General features: G+C 35.0%; 2 protein-coding genes across 3 annotated transcripts; both read right to left on the minus strand.

The window, feature by feature from the left end:
* Window positions 1–812: 812 nt before the first annotated feature.
* LOC119083431 (ubiquitin carboxyl-terminal hydrolase 7-like) lies at window positions 813–2,424 on the minus strand. Of its 2 annotated transcripts, none has more exons than XM_037193153.1 (3): window positions 2,188–2,423; window positions 1,703–2,056; window positions 813–1,516 (listed from the first exon to the last, which is right to left on the minus strand). In XM_037193153.1, the coding sequence occupies exons 1-3, from the start codon at window positions 2,245–2,247 to the stop codon at window positions 1,061–1,063; spliced, it is 870 nt and encodes a 289-aa protein (XP_037049048.1). In that variant the 5' UTR covers window positions 2,248–2,423; the 3' UTR covers window positions 813–1,060. The 2 variants fall into 2 exon arrangements, with proteins under 2 accessions (XP_037049048.1, XP_037049049.1); XM_037193154.1 differs by having other exon boundaries at window positions 844–1,516; window positions 1,712–2,056; window positions 2,188–2,424.
* Window positions 2,425–6,285: 3,861 nt separating this feature from the next.
* Window positions 6,286–20,356, minus strand: LOC119083429 (protein prickle-like; the record flags this gene model as incomplete). The annotated part of the gene is given in 9 exon segments (XM_037193152.1): window positions 6,286–7,480; window positions 7,537–7,988; window positions 8,051–8,161; window positions 8,221–8,277; window positions 8,360–8,457; window positions 11,169–11,372; window positions 18,857–18,985; window positions 20,245–20,255; window positions 20,258–20,356. Coding segments are annotated over 9 exon segments (1,844 nt in total), but the record flags the coding sequence as incomplete, so codon positions are not given.
* Between the last annotated feature and the right edge of the window lie 667 nt (window positions 20,357–21,023).

Here is a 21,023-nt window from a genome sequence, read left to right on the forward strand (position 1 = left end):
TTCCATTCTTATTTTTGGGCCATTATGAGCCTATAACCAAAATTTCACGAAAATCTATAGAAACGTTTAGAAGTTGCTGGATCCATTTTTCCATAGGAACTAACTAACTAAGTAACTAACTGACGTAGGCGATTCCAGTTATCTGAAAAAACGAAATTTTGCTTGTTTTCATACAAACATCAATATTTCGAAGTTTAATATCTCGGCCAATTTTGAAACTGCTTAAGGGGGGAAGCCAAAAAGTAAATATGATTCGCCGTCACCAAAAAAAATAATTGTAAAACATTTTTTGTAATGGACTTCCGTCACGCCCGCTAACTAACGTGCGGGAATCAGAATCAGAGTCTAAGGCTTATCACCTCATGTTAAGTTCTTTAATCAGGTCAACTTCAGATTGCACTGTCAAGTTAGAGATTTAAGTTTAAATTATGTTCCGTACTGTACACTTGTGTCCTGTATTCCAGCTAATGTAGCACGACTTGAATATACCTGCTCCGAGCCTAACGTTTTTACGGTGAAAGAGTGGAGGAGTAGTTCGATTAGAGAAAAGCAACGTGAAGATTTTCTTCAAAGAATGGTGTCATTGACATCGATAATGTTAAAATCAAATGAGTAGTAAAATGAGCTTTTCTAGGCAAGAAGGTTTAAAGTGAGTGAAGTAATAGACTTGGTGTACAATTTTTATGAAAAGGTAAGTAGGTGATCAATTCAATATTATCGGGATGTGAGATCACACGAATCGAACTTCAACGAAATGAAAATCAAAGAAATAATTTTGTCATTGAAAGTAAAAGCCTTGTTAAAAGCTCGTTTTAATAAAAAAGTAAATTCATTGAATTACATAACATTCACGCATATTAATTTCAGCATTTAACTTCCAGACCTTGTGACAAAACTTCATTTACATTCAAAACGATTCGAATTAATTTAAAGAATTAGAAGATCTAAATGAGGCAACGGCAATGTAATATTTCATTTTAGACAAAGAGCTCAACTTACGCGGATTAGAAACTAATTCAAACTATTCATAACAATCAAAACAAACAACCCAATGGGAGCACTACTGTAAAACCTTAAGATACACCTGTACAGTAATGCAGTCATCTCGCATGTAATTTCCGTCAGGCCTCACAGCATCATACCAAGACAAAAATGCCGGAAAGCCCCATGCATCCGCCGTTTTCGAAAATAAATGACGAGTTTTTCTCTCGCAAGGATACTGGTTCGGTCGCACTGATAACAGACGTATTTCCGCATCCACGTGACAAGACCACTGTGATAAGTCGCTTCGTCCATCGCAAATCAAATAAACAGATAACGAACGGCAGGCTCCAAGGTCCCTATACGGCATCACTACTATTCTCCACAATAGGTTTTGGAAGCAGAATGTTTCAGAGCAATTAGCGCAGTCCAGGGATGTAATATGGTTCACGCGGAATTCGAATGTTATTTCAGAACATGTACCGTCGTCATTTGTGTTCGCTTTGGGTGTAGATGTTGATGTTGATGAGTGCGCCTTGACGAAGGAAAAAGTACCATATAACAGTTGAACGATCTTTCGTCACAGCACTACTTCTAGCATGAACATAGAAAATATTCGGAGGTTGATGAGTTTACTATAGGCGCTAGTAGCAGTGCTGTGACTTCGTAAATATTTCGAATATTTTTTTGCATGCAATGTCGTTACATGAGAATGCCTTACCGCCTCTACCATCACTTCGATTGATTCAGTCTTCGCTGTAGAACGTCCCTTTCCATTGACTACTGAAGACGAGAATATTTCGATTTTTCCCATTTTTTTTCTAATTTCGTCAACATTCTGATTTTCGCCTGAGTGTTCTAAATCGTTCTTTTTGTCCACCGATTTAAGTGCTTTTTTGAACGATTTTAATGCGTCGTCATTTCTATTTAGTTTTTCATAGCATTCTCCTTGCAGTTTGTTAGCGTGGAACGAATTTGGCTCGATACACAAATACCTGGAAACGTATTTTAGAGCGTTGTGATACTCGCCAATTTTGAAATAGAGTGTGGCGATTACGTATCCTTGAACATCTTTCTAAAAAAATAAATTTAGGGGGTCAGCATGGGACGGAACAGTGCTATCATATATTTGGAAATGTGTCGTCTTTTTGATTGATCTGAGAAGCACATTGAGTTTTTGTCGCAGACCTGATAAATGAAACTTACTTGATTGTTGATCAACAACAATTTTACTATGTCCTCAACGTCGTCCTTTGTAAGAACCATTTTTAAAAACAATCGGTTGAAGATAATTTTTATATTTCGATTCCCTTTGAAGGCTCATAGAGGCATCATTTATGAATTCCGAATTATGCAAGAAATTGATGCAATCATCAGATGAAGTTAATTGTATAATTGACTACAAAAACGTATTCACGCTATTGGAATATTTGTGGACCGTCTTTACGTCAATGCAGTTGTCAAGTTGAACACGTCATCCCTGATGATATCTCATAAATAAAGCATTCGATACAAGCCGTACATGCCATAATGCTCGCTAGGGTTGTGCAGTATTTTACGCGAAAAACTCGTCAACGAGAACATTAAAACTTGAATTTTATATTTGGCTGTAACCAAGTGAACAAAAGTGCATGAAAAATCGTTTGGTCGGGTGCACCTGTTTCGATTAGATTAGTGAAAGGCTCATAAATGCTTTGCAGGCATTTTCGATTCCAAACTATCTTTTTTAAATGATTAAATGTTGCTACTGAAAGCGTAAATACCTTACAAACCAATGAAAGTAAATAGATAGGTATGGCCAAACGTTCAAATTTGTTCTAGCTGGAGCACATACGGATTTGCATGGCGCCACCTCAAACGAACTCATTTCTAGTGCAAATTTCCACTAGAAATGAGTTAGTTTGAGGTGGCGCCATGCAAATCCGTATGTGCTCCGACTTGTATGGACTGGCCATACCTACTTATCTACTTTCATTGTTACAAACCATTTCTTCCGTCAACCAATTTACTTTGTGTTTAGGTCTCGGAATGTCTTATAATAAATGCAGTTAGATTGAAAAATAAATTAGAATGAAATATATATTTGTATCAATGATAATGATTTACGATACTTCGGCAGTTTAAGAATGCAAAATAAACTGAAATTGATCAAAAATACATTGCCAGTCTAGCGACCTGACTCGCCAAAATGTGGGACATAGACCAATGAAAGTAAATAGATAGGTATGGCCAAACGTTCAAATTTGTTCTAGCCGGAGCACATACGAATTTGCATGGCGCCCCTCAAACGAACTCATTTCTAGTGCAAATTTCCACTAGAAATGAGTTCGTTTGAGGGGGCGCCATGCAAATTCGTATGTGCTCCGACTTGTATGGACTGGCCATACCTATTTATCTACTTTCATTGCATAGACTATGTCACATAGTAAATTTAGAACGTTTTCACAACGCAGTCGACTTTCCATTGCCTTTATTGCGAAAAACGTTGTATACAACTTGATGATAAATGATTTTTTAGGCACACGATGTGTATTGTCACACTCGGCCTGCGGTTTCGAGTGACAATCTACATCTAAAAGCATTTATCACTCGGCTGGTTGTATAAATAACTATTTCTTACCTCCGTTAAAATTCAGAAACCTTGGTTGTGAAAACCGTTGTGTTCAACGAGGGAAGAAAAGTTGAATATCACCCTGGCCACAAATACCACCGTCGAAATGCAATTTCCAACTTTTCTTCCCTTGTTGAATAAATAACTATTTCAGAACATAAATATAATCCAATATTACTGCCAACCAAAAACGTTATGTTCGCTCATGATTTTATTCATATCAAACGTGTATTCCCTACGTTTAAGCATGCAACAGAACTCTGTATATTGTATATTGTTGGCAAGGCTGTAAACTTTGGGGAGGTCAATGAAAGTAGATAAATAGGTATGGCCAGTCCATACAAGTCGGAGCACATACGAATTTGCATGGCGCCCCCTCAAACGAACTCATTTCTAGTGGAAATTTGCACTAGAAATGAGTTCGTTTGAGGGGGCGCCATGCAAATTCGTATGTGCTCCGGCTAGAACAAATTTGAACGTTTGGCCATACCTATCTATTTACTTTCATTGGGGGAGGTCACTCAGATACAGACACGCGGGTGACACACCACAGCTGACGATAAAATGGCGGATTTCATACAAAAATTCACCTACTTTGACAATTCTCGTCGCCTTTATTTTGCGAAGGTCGTGAACATGGGATATTTTTACTGAAAACGATAGAGGGATATGCTACGAGTAATTATCAAGCGAAATTGAAATCAGTTTGCAGGGATAGCATATAAAATTTCCAAGTATTAACTCTTTCATGGGACACATGGGATACAGAAACAAATCTAATGGATTTTTAAGAATCCAAGTGCTGGTATATGAATAAAAGAAGCTCCTAACATTCATTTGAGACCCAATACACAACCATTTATTCAAACGAAATTCAATTTGAGAAGATTCAATATCACCCATGTATCCCAGAATGTATCAGAATGTATCACCTTGCATGTGAACTTCATTAATGAGTCCATAACAACCTTATTTGACATAATTTGTGACTTTATTTCGGTTAAAATTGGAAATAAAAAACTGTCTCAAAAATCTTTCGAGTAGGTCGACTTACCCACATATTTGACATCGTAAAGAATACAAGCCAGATAGCGAATAGGGCAAGTATGGTATTTTTGGAAAGGTGCGGTCTCAGGCTATGAGATATAGTAGCAACTGAAGCTATACCCAGCAGTGGATGAGCTAGACATGACCAGAAAGCTTCCCGATGGTGAGAAAATCAGTCAAAGTTGTCCACATTCACAAAGTAAAAATGTTAAATTTCTTGTTAGTGCATATAATTGTTCGGTAGACTAGAAACAATCAATATATAGCAATTAATTTCATTTTTAGTCGAACTTTCCATACATTTCCATTAAAAAATCTCAGGAATGTGGGCACCCATAAGAAAGTTTTTTAAAATTTGTTGAAAAAATTAAAAAAAACCCCTCCCAATTTTTTGATATGTTAAATGGGATGTGCCTGCCTTCATTTTAAGCCAATAAAATGAAAAATCGGTTAGGGTGCTCATTGACAAAACCATAAAATTGGACTTTGATGCCTCACCCTGACTCCTAGCTACAACCTTTCGACCCGACGATACTTTTATTAGAATCGTTTGTCAATTCTCTACAAACTACCATTAGATCAAAACCGGCCGGGTCGGGGGTAGGGTAATCTCGCACACCACACAAATTCATGGTGTGCGAGATTCACCTCTAAGTGGTGAATCTCGCACAGTCATGACTTTTCGTTACATGTCGTAAAAGGACGCATACTATGATCGCGTGTGCGAGATTCCCCGACACCCCGGGTCGTGTCATTTCGAGGAAAATTTTTACTGAAAAAGTCATGATTTTGAAATATTCAAATTTTCTTAGAGTCGTCCCGAGCTGGAGAGGTCGTTTAAAAAAAAAACTTCTTCTACGAAATGATCACTTTGAAATTCCCTATCGATAGCACTATAAACGTCAGGAAACAAAAATGGTGTGTCCGATTCAAAAAAAAATTCACCAGATAGACTAAACGATTTAATGACATATCACGGCTACCAGTTGTAAGTGCTTAAATGCAGGAAAATTCAAACTAGATATTTCGGTACGAGGACATCAATAAATAAGTCCATCGATTTCCGGATTCATATTTCAATGTTTCGACGAAAGATTACATACTAGCAAGGTATCATACTACGTAACGTCTATGGTAATATGACACATGTAAAACACAGTGGCTCATCTTTCGTAATTTTTTCAATGCTCATAATTATTCAACGGTCATTATCTTCTGAATGAACAAGAATCTAATCTAAGCACCTAGCACAGTAGTAGAATATTGCATCTGTCAAACAGAAAAATTGATTACGAAAATGTACTTGCCACGTAATTTTTCATTTCTAAACCGTTTCAAGGGCATGACATTGCGTTTGGATATTTCAATTGGTTCTGATATTTTCTAAGATGTGTTTTAGGCTCAAGATATCTTTCAGAAAGTGAATTTTTCTCAAAAACCAACAGAATGCCCATAAATTTTCGTCGACACAGGGTTGTTGGGTTGACAATTATAATGAAGAAGTATATATCATGGACATCCGACATGATCTTAGAATAACTGGTTCGTTGCCACATAAAACTGCATTTACTCTTTGCTCGGCTTGTTGTTGAGGTGAAGATGGACATGTCGATTAAATACACTCACAAAAAAAGACGTACACAGCATTAAATTAACAATATTTGTCTTCTTTAATCTTCTTTTTTACATAAAATTGGAAAAAAATAATTAAATTAATGAAATTCAAAATCGTTATACATGTGAGTTGGCAATAAATGTTTTCTGGAAGAATATTGTTGCGGTCTTTAACTTAACAATTAAAAATTTCTATTTTTGATTCGTTAAAAATGATATGAAACGAACAAAATGATATTTTAATCAAAAATTTACAAATTTTAAATTTGAAATATTGATTACGTGATTTCTTTACATTGATGGGTGGTGTGATGATGAATTGGTTCAAGCCGTTACGAGACATAAGTTACACTTTCATTGGATTATACTAAATTATTAGAATGACGACAAATCATCCGTGGATTTCTCATTGTTACAAAAAGCGACGTAAATCTTTCGTTTCAAATCTATTTTCTCATACAAACACTTTAAAAACACTACCGTTGTCGCTTACATACATACATTGGACACGTCTATCCAATCAATTTAGGCAACGTGAATATTTTCACGAAATTATGCAATTTTTGTTGTCCTTGTCGCATCCGTCCAATTGCTGCTTTCGCTTTCGAGCGCAAGCCAGAGCATCGTTCGGTACGTAGCTGACACGAACGCCGCCGTAGTGACGCCTTTGCGGTAGTTGATAGGCAAGGTCATCAGTACTGGATGAGCTTGACGAACATGTTGAACATACGCTCGTCGCATCACTATCATCGTCGTTTTTGATTTCTTTCGATGTGGATGGCCGTTGACGATGTAAGTGTCGATCGGATGTACTTTTCCTTCTGCCACTGCTACTTTTTGATCGTTTCGAATCCGTCCGACCCGAATAGCTTCGCGATCGAGGTAAAGTGTCCTGCACACCTTCGAAACGGACCCCTTTCTTCACTTTCACTTCTTCGAAATTGTTTTGGGCCACTTCGGATACATCAGGTGTTGGCAGATCGTCTGGCGTTAAGGGTTCTTCCATGGAGGTAGCAAGTTCGGGCATTGATGATGCCATGGAAGGTTCAATTGTCGAGAAATTCATCGACGTTTGGTTATTACGATTTGTACTATTTGTTTGGGAGTGCCAATTGTCTAGGCTATCTCCTAGGTCAGTTAAGTCTAAGGGTTCTCTGCTTCGGTCTTTGTGTAAAAGTTGTTGGAATTGTGGTGAGTCGGGCAGTGGATGCGGCTCTGCTGGTTGACCTAGATCGAATAAAATTTTAGCTGAATCATAACGTTGAGATTGAATAAAAACTTACCTCGGTCCGTTAAAAGTTTTTCCAAATTTCTCTCTAACAACACACGATCCAATCCTTTATTCACGGGACTCGGTGATGGCATTGGGCTCTGATTCTGTGATCCGTTTTGTGGTGCTACTCTTGTATTAACCTCTTCCTGCTCCCAAGTTTGTTGTTCTTGATTCACCTTCGGATTTCGCTGCAGTGCTCGTCTTCCCATCTTAGGACTGCGAACTGTTTGTGGACTACGCATCTGACGTATTGGCGATGATGGAGTTATTAATGGCGACGCTGGAGGTGTTGATGATTCGTTGTCCGATAGAGGTTTGTTCAACGGCTTTGATCGTTGTCGCGGCATACGCAGACCGGGACCTGAACTATCTGATGGTGTAGGCGGTTCACCTTTACTACATGCAATCGAACAATAAATAGCTCCTCTTCGAGGCAAGAAAGGTCTTCCGAGAAGGGAACATCTGCGAATGTAAGTGATTGATTGTGTGTTCAACGATTCATCGAAAATTTAAATTCGATTTACCTGCATGTGCTACAAGAAAAACAATGATCGGTTGCGTGCCAATGCTGACCGTCGTGACTCATTTGACCCTGGTCGACTCCAATTGGTTCGCCACAATAATCGCAATATTCGCTAGTTTAATAAGAAAATATAAATAGAAAATTAAAGCTATTTGAATGGAGTGGACTTACGCGAACATTGCATCGAAACAACACAAACAGTACGGCTTGCCATCTCGCATTATGTACCTAAAAAATATCATGTTAAATATTCCAAAGAAAATCTCTCCATATGAACAATGTTCTAATGAAAATTATAGCTTTAACTGACCTAGCGCCACCCAGCTGCTTGTCGCACTCGAAACAGGCAAAATGTTTCATGTGCCAAGCTCTCCCTTCCGCTTCCGTACACTCGTCTGCAAGGATGATCTGGAAATAAGAAAAAATGAATTAAATTTAAAGTCGTCCTGCCAGAAATGGAATTTTTATGTCACTAAGACCTATTTCGTAGGATACTATGCTCTACATGCTCATAATCAAATAGTTGCATTGATTCTGTCTGACGTTTTTACTGTATCAGGCGTTTGATTAATTACACAGCCGAAAAACAATCCTGTATACTAACACATGTCCTTAAAAGACCAGCATGTGTACAAGAGTGTAAAGTTTATGTACCTTAAGATTAGGAATTCCTGCAAATAATTGGACGTGTAATGAAACCCAAATAACTTGTCACTCCGTTCGTATGACTACAATGACGTTCCGAATCTTCGTTCCATTCGACAAGAAAAAAAAATCTCGAAAATGTTCGGTGTAATAATCCCGTAATGGATGACCGTAATTATCAGCACATATACAAACCGACAAATGACAAGGAATTTGAAGGACACATTACAATGAACATGCATGGCGGTCACAGTAATCCCCCGCAAACATATAGCCCATATAATCCTCTGATGGATCGAAATACATTCGTTTAATGGGTGAATCGAAACAGAAAAATATTTTATTCTGACAGAGAATGTGGAATAACTTGTATAATAATAAGGGTATTAAGAGTATAAGTAGATGGATGCCAAGGAAATATAAGATGGTAAGGGGTTATTGTCGTGATTTTTTCATTGATTATTTTCGTTTTATTCGTTTGGGATCTATAGAATATTGTGAATCGAAGGGATATAAAAATTCGACAAAAAAAAAATTGTAAGGAAATCAATTTTATGAATTTCTCTTTCACTTGCTGTTATGGTGTAGGCAGAGTTGAATATGCCGATAGGTACCCAAACAGTGGAGGAATTCTGCGTTGTAATGAAAGTTAAATGGCTTCTTGTTGTATTATACTGGCATCGGCTTAAAACTGGCATAATAAATACCCAATTAAGGCAACATAATTGGTTCAAATATGTTTCGGTTCGGTATTAAATCGACATTATTATTTTAAAATTCCTTATATTGGGAATGGAAATAATAATTCTCGTAATAATCAGAATACGGTATACTTTGTATAGGGTTGAAGAGATTATAGGAATTATGTCTGTTTCATTTTGGTATTTATACACCCAAATTACTATGACGATTTCCACATCATTCATGCCTATCAGAGAGAAACACAAAAGAGAAAATTACGAATAATGATTTAGTCTTTGAAATAAGGATCGATTCGGTTTTGAAATGAGTACAACGAAGCTCAGTATAGAAAGCACTTTACAATTGGTCTAAACAATTAATGTCATTAGAATAATTTATGAAATCCTTTTTGTCTGGCTAAACAAATACTTCAAAGAAATCAATGAATATTAAGGGCTAATCAGGTTGTCGACAACGACGTCAAAAATAAACGATGATCTGTAGTTATGGACATTTTATTCAGCAAAGCGTACAGCAGCTCTGGAGAAATACAAGAAGTAGAACAAGTCCAAGAAGAAATTATTTTACATCTAGCACCAAGCAAAAGGCAAAATTAGATGCAATTTTCAAATTTTTTGTTTCTGGTTTTGTGTTCATTGAAGTAATTTATATTCCTTTGACTGATGGTGTCACGCATGGAAAAGACCAATTACCAACCAATTTGACTTTGCTAAAAAAATGATCCCCATTAAATATCAGGATCTGAATCGTCTTCTAAAAGTTATCGAAATAACTAATTCTTTCCAATATTACCAAAGTTTTACACGATGATTATAGGCTGACCGTCGTTGAGTTTTCTCGAGAAAGAGTACATGGTATTGGAAAAATATTTATAGCGTCGTACAGGTGATCCGCAAGGGAAATCATACGCACCGGCGATTTTAATAGGTAACACATCAGCTGGGGCTACATCAACATCATGAATGGTTAACTGTTCGTGGTAATAGTTTGTTCATGATGCTAATGAAGAGCAATTTTAACCAAAGGTGCTAGAAATTGCATCCAGTCCAGAGTTATATTTCGTTAGTGCATACTCGAAAGAGGTAACATTAAAGACCACCAGAAGTATGCGTTTCAGTCAAAGGATCCAACTCGCCGCTAGGACATCAGATACACAAAGTGTATCAGAAGTAGTTGATGTCAAGTATTTATAAAACAAAAAGAAGAAAACTGTGAAAGCTGATGGATTCTGACTGGTCTTATCTGCGTGATATGCGGCTAACCCAAATTTTAAATAAATCAACAGCGAATTAACGATCGAAAAATGAGTGTTCCCATAAATCAGACACAACGATAACGACTTTTTGATTTCCGAATTTCTAAATCTAACTCAAATGCATTTAATGCAGCCGATTTGCTTCCGCACAAAATTTGTCATATAAATTCCTCAATAAAATTTCCATTAGTTAATTGATCCAAAGTGGATCGTAATTTTATTTTCAAAAAAATAACAACCGTAAGAAACCACATAAAATCAATACCTATTTAACTACACCCAATTTAAGTGGTTTCGGCATGGGAATACAACATCCACACATACATATCATTTCATTTTCCCTACGAAAACACTCTACTTTTCCAAACATAAAATTTCCATTATGCCATTGTTTCGAATTTCGAATTAATAGAGTGGATTTTATGTTGGTTTTTTTATGTGATCCAAATTTACATTCAAAATAAATCCAATAAAAATGAGACTCGCTAGTGGGAAAAATGAAATTTGTTTTCCTTACCTCATCGCAAGCTGAACACCTTGGCTTAAGTGTTTCCGAATGATGACGTCCACAGTACAGTCTCCCCTCTCGATGGAAATAAATCAAATCGACCAACAGTTCCTTACACACACAGCAAATAAAACATCCCGGATGCCAGCTAACGTTTTGGCCGAACCGAGAGGCAAATATAACAATGTCACCAGATGATTGAGGTTCTTCGCACTGGAACAGAAAGAGGGAAAAGCGTTTTATGGTTTGTTGTTGTTCTAACTTTTATCCACTTTAAAAAAGTAAAATGTTTCAAATTAATTGCAATTTTGTATACATCGAAAAGTTTCCTTTTGAAAATTCCTAATTATACTTTCGGAGGGGTATGAATGGAACACAAAAATTAAATTAGACCGAGGACGACCCGAGAAAAGTATATGCATGACAAATCTCTGTAACATCTTTACTGTAAATGGGAACGTTTCATTTAATTTATTTACTTAACGTTTAAATTAAATGGGTCGTTCGTCATTTTGACTCATGGGAAAAACTTTTGGCATAAGAAAAGTGTAATAGACCATGTCCATTATGCAATGATGGTGTGTGTGCGTATGTTTATGATGTAATCAAAGTTTTGATAATAAAAATTTATTATCTGATTAGCATTCAACGGTATATGGAATGAGTCAAAGTCTTGAAAATAAAATGAAAAGCGATATTAACCGACGACACCAGAGAAATTCTATAAACGAATTTGCATCAACTTCAAAGTGGTAAACAATGCTGTTTTTCAATACCATACATTAATATACGTTGAGAATAGAGCTCCAGCGGTGATGATGACGCTATTATATTACCATAAAAGAACGATAGAGGGGAAGGAATCGAAACATCTCAAGACAGATAAATAGATGAGGGTGGCTTTGAAAAAAGCAATTCTGCGAGGTAGAATGACAACAATGGAGTGATAATATAGAAGAACAATTTCATTACTCATTGTTGCAGTATCAAATATGTATGACGTCCCTATGAAACTTTGATTTCTTTTCAAATTATTGATTGAATGACCAAGAAATCGTTTCCTAACATAATTCTTCTTTTTAATTTGGTATAACTGACGGGACTAAATAAAACTTTTGAACATTTTTCTTCAGTATAACAAAGTATTTTAGTCTAAACCGTAATCGTGACCGTAATTATACCTATTCGAGATCTCTCCTAAAAACCAACCAATTTCCTCATACGTAAAGTTCATTACAAAATTCTGCTGCAATTTTTGCAGAGCACTAGAACGTTATCAAGATACGTTCATCATTGCTACAATCATCCGTCATAATTTAATTAAAAAACAAATAAAATAAATGAATCCATCCGACAACGAACAAAAATATATAAGTCACGATTGCTATTTAAAAAATAATCAGATTTCGGTGTCACCGCATTTCCTAATTATTTCCACCACTTTCAACACCCTCATTTACCCGGTCCACACACTTCTGGAGCTGTGTTTTATGATTTTAAACGTTGACGAATACCATTTTCTCTGGCAGACATTAATGACATATGACAAAGAAAACTCAACTCATTCCCATTTGGCGCAAAAACCCCTCTTCAATAGAACTCTGAAGCATATTTAACTGTATACGTACCAAGGGCTATATCGTGTCCCAAATTGACAATTTCTACCGAATAAAAGCAACCATTTTAATTATTTTCATTAAAATGTTAAGTTTGAAGCGAACAATTTAAAATATAAAATCTGCGAAAATATTTTCATGAAATAACATTTTGAATATATAAGTTGTTGAAAGAGAAATGGCTTCTGAAATAAAATACAAAATTATGTTCCACCTCTGTGAGAGAAGAGTGAACCGTGCTATGGCTTTGCGTGTTTTGGTACATTTTTGTTTTCGTATTTTTGCAGCAAAAAAAAAATTGCTGCCAAAGTATTTGTGTGTGATGGAAAATAAAGTGAAGTGGTATGAAGGTTTGTGTATCTTTAAAAAAAATTATAGACAGACGATTGTATATTCATAAGAATTCATTTGCCCTGCGGACCTTAGCTTCATTAAATTTTTTAAACACAAAAAACAAGAAAGAGAAAAAAAATCATTTTTTTAAAGGATATGATTATGAGTTCAGTCATTACGTATCTTCGTATATTATAAACAGCGCATTTTACTGCTTCAAATGGCGAAGAGTTCTACGTATCCCCTTCGGTATTTAAGAGCAAACATAAAGACGAAAAAAAAAAAACAAATTGATACCAACCAAGATTTTCTAATCGTTAAATTTAAATGACCCAAAAACCACCCTAAGATAAAGTAAAAGGTTTATGATGCATCAAATTAAGAGTTTGAGTAAGAGAGTACTCATTAAGTATCCAACAAATTTTAATCGTCTAATAACGAATTCAAACTTTTTACCCAGACACTTTCTTCGATTCCATTTTACGTTTCTAATTCGGTTGAATCAACCAATCTGGTAAGTTGGTATTTTTTCTTCTTTCTTTGTAAGTGTTTTACGTCTAATATCCGCTGGGGATATGAGATAATTTAGTATCAACGACGATAATTAGAATGAAGAATTGCCAAAGTTTAAGAAACATTTAAAAGGACCGAATTGAGCTCTTGTAATGGATGATTGTGAGTTTCTTTTTTGTTGTTGTTGTAAACTTTAATTTGTGTGTGTTCCTTTTTCGTTTGGTTCAAATATATTTTACAGACAGAGTTCTCTGGCGTTCATCCAAGTTCATTTTCTTTCTGTTAATTAATTTTTGAAATCAGAAATTCGGAGGAATCTTTTTTAAAAGAAAACCCACATCTACCCAAATGATTTTTTTTTGTTTAGACTTTGATTTAATCATCCTAATTATTTGGTCTCAGTATTTGGATTTCCATTAGCTTGGAGATAAGTCTTTTGAGAGTAATATAAAAATTCCAAAGCAAATTACAGAATCTTGAAACATTTGGATTTTATTGGATTGTATCATTTGTCAATGCCTTAGTTAATTCAATTGGAAATTTCATCTTTCATGGAATTTAATCTCTGGGATTCTAAGTACAGTCAGAGGTCAGAGGCAGTGAAATTTCAGCATGAATTCGCTTCAGCGGTTTTTCAGCTGTTCCACACATAAAAAGAAAACACTCTTGTGAGACTGCACTCAATGAAATTCTTTATGAATGGAAAGAAGCCCTCAACGTTTCAAAGATCATAATTGCAGTGTTCTTGGACTTTCAAAGAGCATTTGAAACAATCACACCGGAGTTGCTTCTACGGAAATTGTACAAATTGGGCATACGTGGAACAGCATTAAAATGGTTTGAAAGCTATCTCACAGACAGAACACAAGTCGTAAAAATCTGTGAAGTAATCTCGGAAGAGTTAAACAATCGATTTGGCGTACCACAGGGATCAATCCTTGGACCAACCCTTTTCATCCTCTATATCAACGACCTTGGGAACGAGCTTCAACACAGCAAAATCAAACTGTTTGCCGATGACACTTTACTGTATGTGATTGCTGACAATATAGACGATGCGGTATCTCGAACGAACGACGATCTCAACACTTTATTCAGCAAAATCTGCCAAAATAAACTGAAATTAAATGTGGACAAAACAAGAGTGATGATAATAACGAACAAGTCGATTAAGAAAGACGAAGTGCACATTTTTTGTGAATGACAGTGAACTATCAGTAGTTGACCATATGAAGTACTTAGGTGTTATAATAGATGAAAGACTTGTTTTTGATAAACATGTTAACTACGTTTGTAAGAAAGTTGGGATGAAAGTGTCTGTGCTCGCTAGACTTAGGAACGAACTAAGCTCATATCAAAAGTTAAATCTTTATAAGTCGATAATACGTCCTCATTTTGAGTATTGTAGTAGTATTCTGTTTCTGTGCAATAAGACTGACATTTTACGGTTACAAAAGATGCAGGACAAGTGTATGAAAAATATCTTAAGAGCCAAGCGTAAGACAAAGAGAATCGAATTGCTTGAGAGTTTGAAATTGATGAGTGTGCATGAGTCAATAGTTTATAATACGATGTTGTGCATTCATAGAATTGTAAAAGGTAAAGCACCACGGTATTTGACGGAGAAGATTAGATATAATTATGAAAACCAAACTAGAACTTTAAGAAACTCTTGTGATATAAAGTTAACAACGGCTATGAAGTCGACTAGTCAAAACGCATTATTTTATAAGGGAATAAAGATGTACAATTCGCTGCCCAAATTTATTACTGAGGAGGTCTCATTTTGTAAATTTGAAAAATTGTTAAAAGAAAGTATAATTAACGACAGTATTAGTTCCTAAATGTTTAATGTGATTATTGTAAAAGTTGTATTGATGGAAAATATTCTAAATAAAATTACCCATTCATTCATTCAAAACAGTTTAGACTTGTTTATACGGTTAAAGCTGACACGAGCGTGGTAGTGGTAAGCCCGCATAAATATGTATCAACGGTTTCGATTGTTTGCGTGGATCACCTAAGCAAATTCCAGCTGACATTTCACTGCCTGCACTTCCTCTAACTGTATTGTAACACAATTTTTAATAAGTTTTTATTGTAGAGGAGTACCCGATCAGGAGTGACTGTACACATATTTTCGAACAAATACGCTACCATGTGGTAGGACTTATCTGAGTTGGTTACCACTCGATTCTTTCAGTGCCTCAAATGACATATATTTTGCCTGTTGTTCACAGGTCTGTATTTGCTTGAAGGAAGCGAAGAAAAATCATAGAAAAAGTTACCCAGTTACAGAAGGAAGTCAATTATAAATCAATAACAAATACCTTGAAAAGCAAGTTTGAATCTACAAAAAATAGGCACCAATCATTACATATAAAAATGTCATTCTCCGTGAAGCCCATTTAGTCTGCCAGATAACGATCTAACCCAAAATAATTATACATGAATTTCACTTCATCATTCATTCTCCACGAAGTGTTATATTATCGGAGACCATAAAGCTACCGAATTGTTGTGTTTTTTTTCTTCTTAAATAAATCAATCCATTCAATACATTGTAGCTTGTAGTTGCGTTGTGTATTGACGGCATTCTGGAGATCTTATTACCTTTTTTTTATTTTTTTTACTTTGTGATTGTAGATGAAAACATTTTTCTGATACTTTTTCGCTTCGTTTGGGTATAATAATAATAATGTTCTTCGACAACGCAATTTACAAAGATTCGAGATAAGGCTTAAATGATGCTCTTAACGTCGACGCTGTGGAAAAGAAGAATACAAAAGACGAAGAAAAAAATGGAGGAAAACGAAATTTCTTTGCTTAGTGTCTGTTTTAAGTGGTGTTTCCGATACATAAGAAAGACCTACAATATATTCGGTTCGGTATGCTACGATAAGAGATGATATTTTATTATTGAAGCTTTATGCGTGTGTGATAAAAATGTTTGGTAAGCTGTATCTTTCTCGAAACGATAGAAAAGGTTCTTTACTGCGAAAAGTTTTCTGAAAGGAAATGAATTCAAAGTTGAAATGCTATCTCATATTGATGAAGGCAACGTATTTGTTTTATTTACACTAATGATGGCTGATAGTCACCATTTAGAGAGCTTATAATCTTACATATATGGAACCCATTTACCGTGGTCCAAAGTACCAAACATTTCTACTCAATATCTCAAACAAAAAGATAATTTTAAATATTATACACCGAGCGAAATCCTGCTTATTTGGTATTCATCTCTTGTAATTGAGTTTATCCCAAAGGGAATTTTTCATCGTTATTTCGGCTATGTCAGTCTGCATGCAATGCATAAGACGTATACGTGTTTTTGTTGTTACAAACGTTTGCTTTTTGGTCTTTTAATTAGAACGAACCAGAACTTTTCTAGAATTTATATGATCACATTAATATTGGTGATGGAGTTGGCATAAATGGAATTATTATTAATATTCAGACAGTCATGAAGACTTGTTTGCTCGAAAATTTTCAGCTTATTTCATCCCTGATATTCACATGGGAAAAAAGCGTTGACAGTGGAAATAATTCGGAGCATGGAATTAAACAAATGATAAGGTTAGATGGAAGGAAGGAGGTGGTTAGAGATGAAATATAGACCACTAGCTTTATTATCAAAACAGGCTTGTTGTAGAGACCAGAGTTCTTTATGTAACTCTGGATTTTACCGTGTTGCTTAAATATCTAGAAAACAAAACCGGGATTGATGAATATGAATTTTTGTGGATCGTTGATCAAGCTATGAGTATAATTTACAATTATTTGTATATGTCATCCAATACCCCGTCCTGTTTTCATAATTATGAGGGAAAAATCCATCAAGAGCGATATCACTCAAGTAACAAATGCACGAAAAAAAAAATTAATTTAAAAACTCGATTTCGTCTTTTTTAATTTACGATTTAATTTTCCTCGTAGTCCTACTTCTTAATAACGTTTTCTTTTCTTTTCTTCATGCCACCCAGAACATGAATGATGTTCCCCTTTATTTTTCACATCATGAAATACATAAGAACCCATCATTATTATTATTATTGTTATTATCATTCTATATTACCGGGTAGTATTGTATAGAATGAGTTCCATAACTTTTCCGAGCACGTCAGGCACACTTTTATTTATTTCTTGTGTTCAAAATTCTTTTCGTAACGCAAATATTTGTCCTTTATTTGGAATAAAATCATGACAATAATAAGTCAAAAAGAAATTATTTTATTTTCATATTCCACCCTCGTTATTTTCTAGAGACAACATGTATGCTACAAGGTGTATATGCACGACTTATATATTTATGTTCAGCTTTAGAAGAAAGGAATCGGAAATATTTTCGTATTTTCTTTTTGTTTTAATGGAAAATGCAGTTGGGAAAAGTATTTTAAAATTGATTTTCTTTACACATTTTCGTCGCAATCGAAGAATCGAGTGGTATTATTTTTTGGTGCGAGCGCAGTTAGCAAGAAATATCAAGACTTTGGAATTACGTTGGGTAGTTTAGCAATTGGTATAACAAATATTACTTTCATTTGTGTATCGACAATTTTGTTAGAGTAGCGAGTTAGAGTGCGAGACAATGCGATTTTATATTTGTACTTAAGGATCTAAGCCTCAGCTCTAAAATTGAAATGGATTACAACTGTTCTAAGCTAGAAAATCCTTTTTTTCTGTAATTGTATCCTTAAAAGCCAGGAATGAACAGACACATAAATAATCGTCATTATAGCTGGCTGCAAAATCGACGGGTATTCAGAGATTAAATTATTTACTGTTTTTCCGTTTATCAGAAAATAACACAATTATCCGCCCTATAATAAGATAATAGAATGCGACACGAAAAAAGAAATGCGAAAACAAAAATATTGCTTCCTTCCCCTAGAGCCGTTTAAAAAAAAAAATCGGTAAAAAAGTAACGTTCTCCACTAAAGTTAAAACCTTTAAATCTACAGGGATTTTCTATCAGCATTCGCAACGAAATGCAAATACGCTAACACGATTCCCTGTATAAATAAAGATTTTTCTGCCAAGATAAACGCGGGACCAAGGTTTAAAAAGCTTTTATGTATGTGGGTGGATCGTGAACGTTGAAAGTGGATGTGTACAGTAAAATGAAAAACACTTTAAAAAGGATTTCTTTGTAAATAATATTATTGGAACAGAAATAAATAAAATTCTCGTCTTATGGAAATATGTTCCCTCTAAACACAACTATGCACTTACCCCTTCACATGGGCGACTTGTCGTCAGCTGCTTAACAATCCCTCGACCAAGTGCTTCGCGTTTCCGTTGTGCCGAAAAGAGGCGCAGCTCTTTTCGCTCCTCATCGGTGAGCGAATGACAGTATCGAACCTGTGAAAATTATTCATTTGTTACTTTTGATGAGAATTTTTGTTGGGAAATTGATATTTCTTATGCAAATGAGCTAAATTTCCTCATAAAATTTATATTAATTTTAACACGACCCCATAACACCCTACTTTTGATATTTTTCATATTCTGCGTCTACTACACCGATGTCGGAGTACATAAACGAATTATGCAAATTTTAATCCTTGTTTGCTTATGGTTAATCAAGTGTGAAATAACTGTGGGAAGATAATAAAGCACCCTATACAATGCGATAATTCATGTATAATAAATCAAATGAATTTGCCATGAATTCAATAAAAGTTTGAATAAATTTAACAGGAAAAAAATCGAAAGAGAAATGTTGCTGTTGGCGATGAAAAGCAAGCTCCTTGTAGTAGTATATACAATAGCGTTTTCATTTTCATGGTAGAATAGTTCCACGACCATAGTTTCCTTCGGATTCAGAAAATTGTCCGAAGGGCTGGCAATAATTTTTCTTTTAATAAAATCGACAGTCGATTCAATCGTTACATTTTCAAATTACAAAATCAACAGACTGTCAAAGATTTGTGTGGTTGAAAACTGTAAAGAAAATGATCATTTCTTGAAAGTTTTGTTGCCAAGTACTCCCGGTACAAGTTTGGTTATTATCTATTATTCTAGTTCAATGAACGAGCGCCATATCGTCAAATAACTTGATATAAATTGAAGTCTAATCCATTTAATATTTATTAAGCCTCCCATATACGCTACTTTTTCAATTTCAACTAACAACAAATCTCGCTTCTTTGATTGATCGCCAAAATTAATGTACATGCTGTCACGCATCGAACATCAGTTAATAAGAAGTTTTACATTCATAGCCATGTCCCGAACACTCAAGAATATGTGGATAACAATCGAAAGTATCAATAAATCTTTGATATTATTATAAATATGATGTCTATTTCCAGCTTAATAACATCGAAGAAATCTGGCTAGTTTTGTTATTCAGATATCGTACAATAGCGCATCCCAGACCACTTTTTGCGTTAGCGTGTAGGTAACATAAATCACGCGCTTATTTTCTTATTACACGAATAACATACATAAGTATTATATAAGATAATGTATTATGCTCCCTAAGATGATTTTATATCCTCCATTCCCAAGAAAATTGTCAATCTATCCAGCAAATGGTTAAACCGCCATAATAATAAAAAGGAGGAAAATATACAATTTTCTATGCAAATTTATTCTACTTAAAATGTGTGTATTACCTCATTATCGTGGGTGGAAGCTGCTGTAACAGTTGTCTAACACGATACTTCTCCCCAGCAGAGTTTACGTATGGTATTTTATCTTCGGGTATTTGTGAGAAATAGAGATGAACTGAAACAAAACAGAAAAAAAAGATGTTTTCGTTAGAGGCATAGGCTGTGAACAGTAATATATGATGTGTTCGTGAGCAATATATGTATGGCAGTGTGCGGCAATTTATCATTCCGGTGACATAACAACGTGCCACCTAAATTTTGTTGTTGTTTATTTACGAAAATATTATTTTAATAAATGAGATGAAATTGCCATTCAGTTATCCTAAACAGTAAACAACCAACCGATGCAAGAAGAAGACGTAAAAAGATAAAAATGTTAAAAGCTAAATCGTAAGCAAATGAGAACAAAAAAAAAATCCGATCCCAGACTACCGTTCGTACAGTAGCTAACAAAACACCTCTTAATAAAACACAATGGAAATTATGGTTTTATTATCGTGACCTTTAAGATCTTATTTTATTATTATTCCAAACATCTTACCGGCTGTAATATGCATTCCTTTTTGCAGAGAATATTTGCACATAAAAAAAAACTTTATCAAAACAAAGCTATGAGCACTTGCGTGAATTGAACCCATTTGCAAAAGTTTTTTGTGATTTTTTTTTGCTCCATCCACAAAAGAAAGCAAAAAAAAAATCGTATTTTTTTGAATGTTGCATACACAACCGTTCCAATTAGTTAGTATGTCTAATATGAAGACGCTTTTTAGAAGATTGAAGAA

The sequence above is a fragment of the Bradysia coprophila genome, unplaced genomic scaffold (assembly GCF_014529535.1).
Source record: "Bradysia coprophila strain Holo2 unplaced genomic scaffold, BU_Bcop_v1 contig_642, whole genome shotgun sequence".
NCBI lineage: Eukaryota > Metazoa > Arthropoda > Insecta > Diptera > Sciaridae > Bradysia > Bradysia coprophila.

Coding starts and splice junctions, on each gene's coding strand:
- LOC119083431 (XM_037193153.1), bottom strand. CDS start 2,247: ATGGTTCTTACAAAGGACGACGTTGAGGACATAGTAAAATTGTTGTTG. Junction 2,057..2,187: donor TGTTGTTGATCAACAATCAA/GTAAGTTTCATT, acceptor TTATTTTTTTAG/AAAGATGTTCAAGGATACGT. Junction 1,517..1,702: donor TCGAAGTGATGGTAGAGGCG/GTAAGGCATTCT, acceptor TCCTTCGTCAAG/GCGCACTCATCAACATCAAC.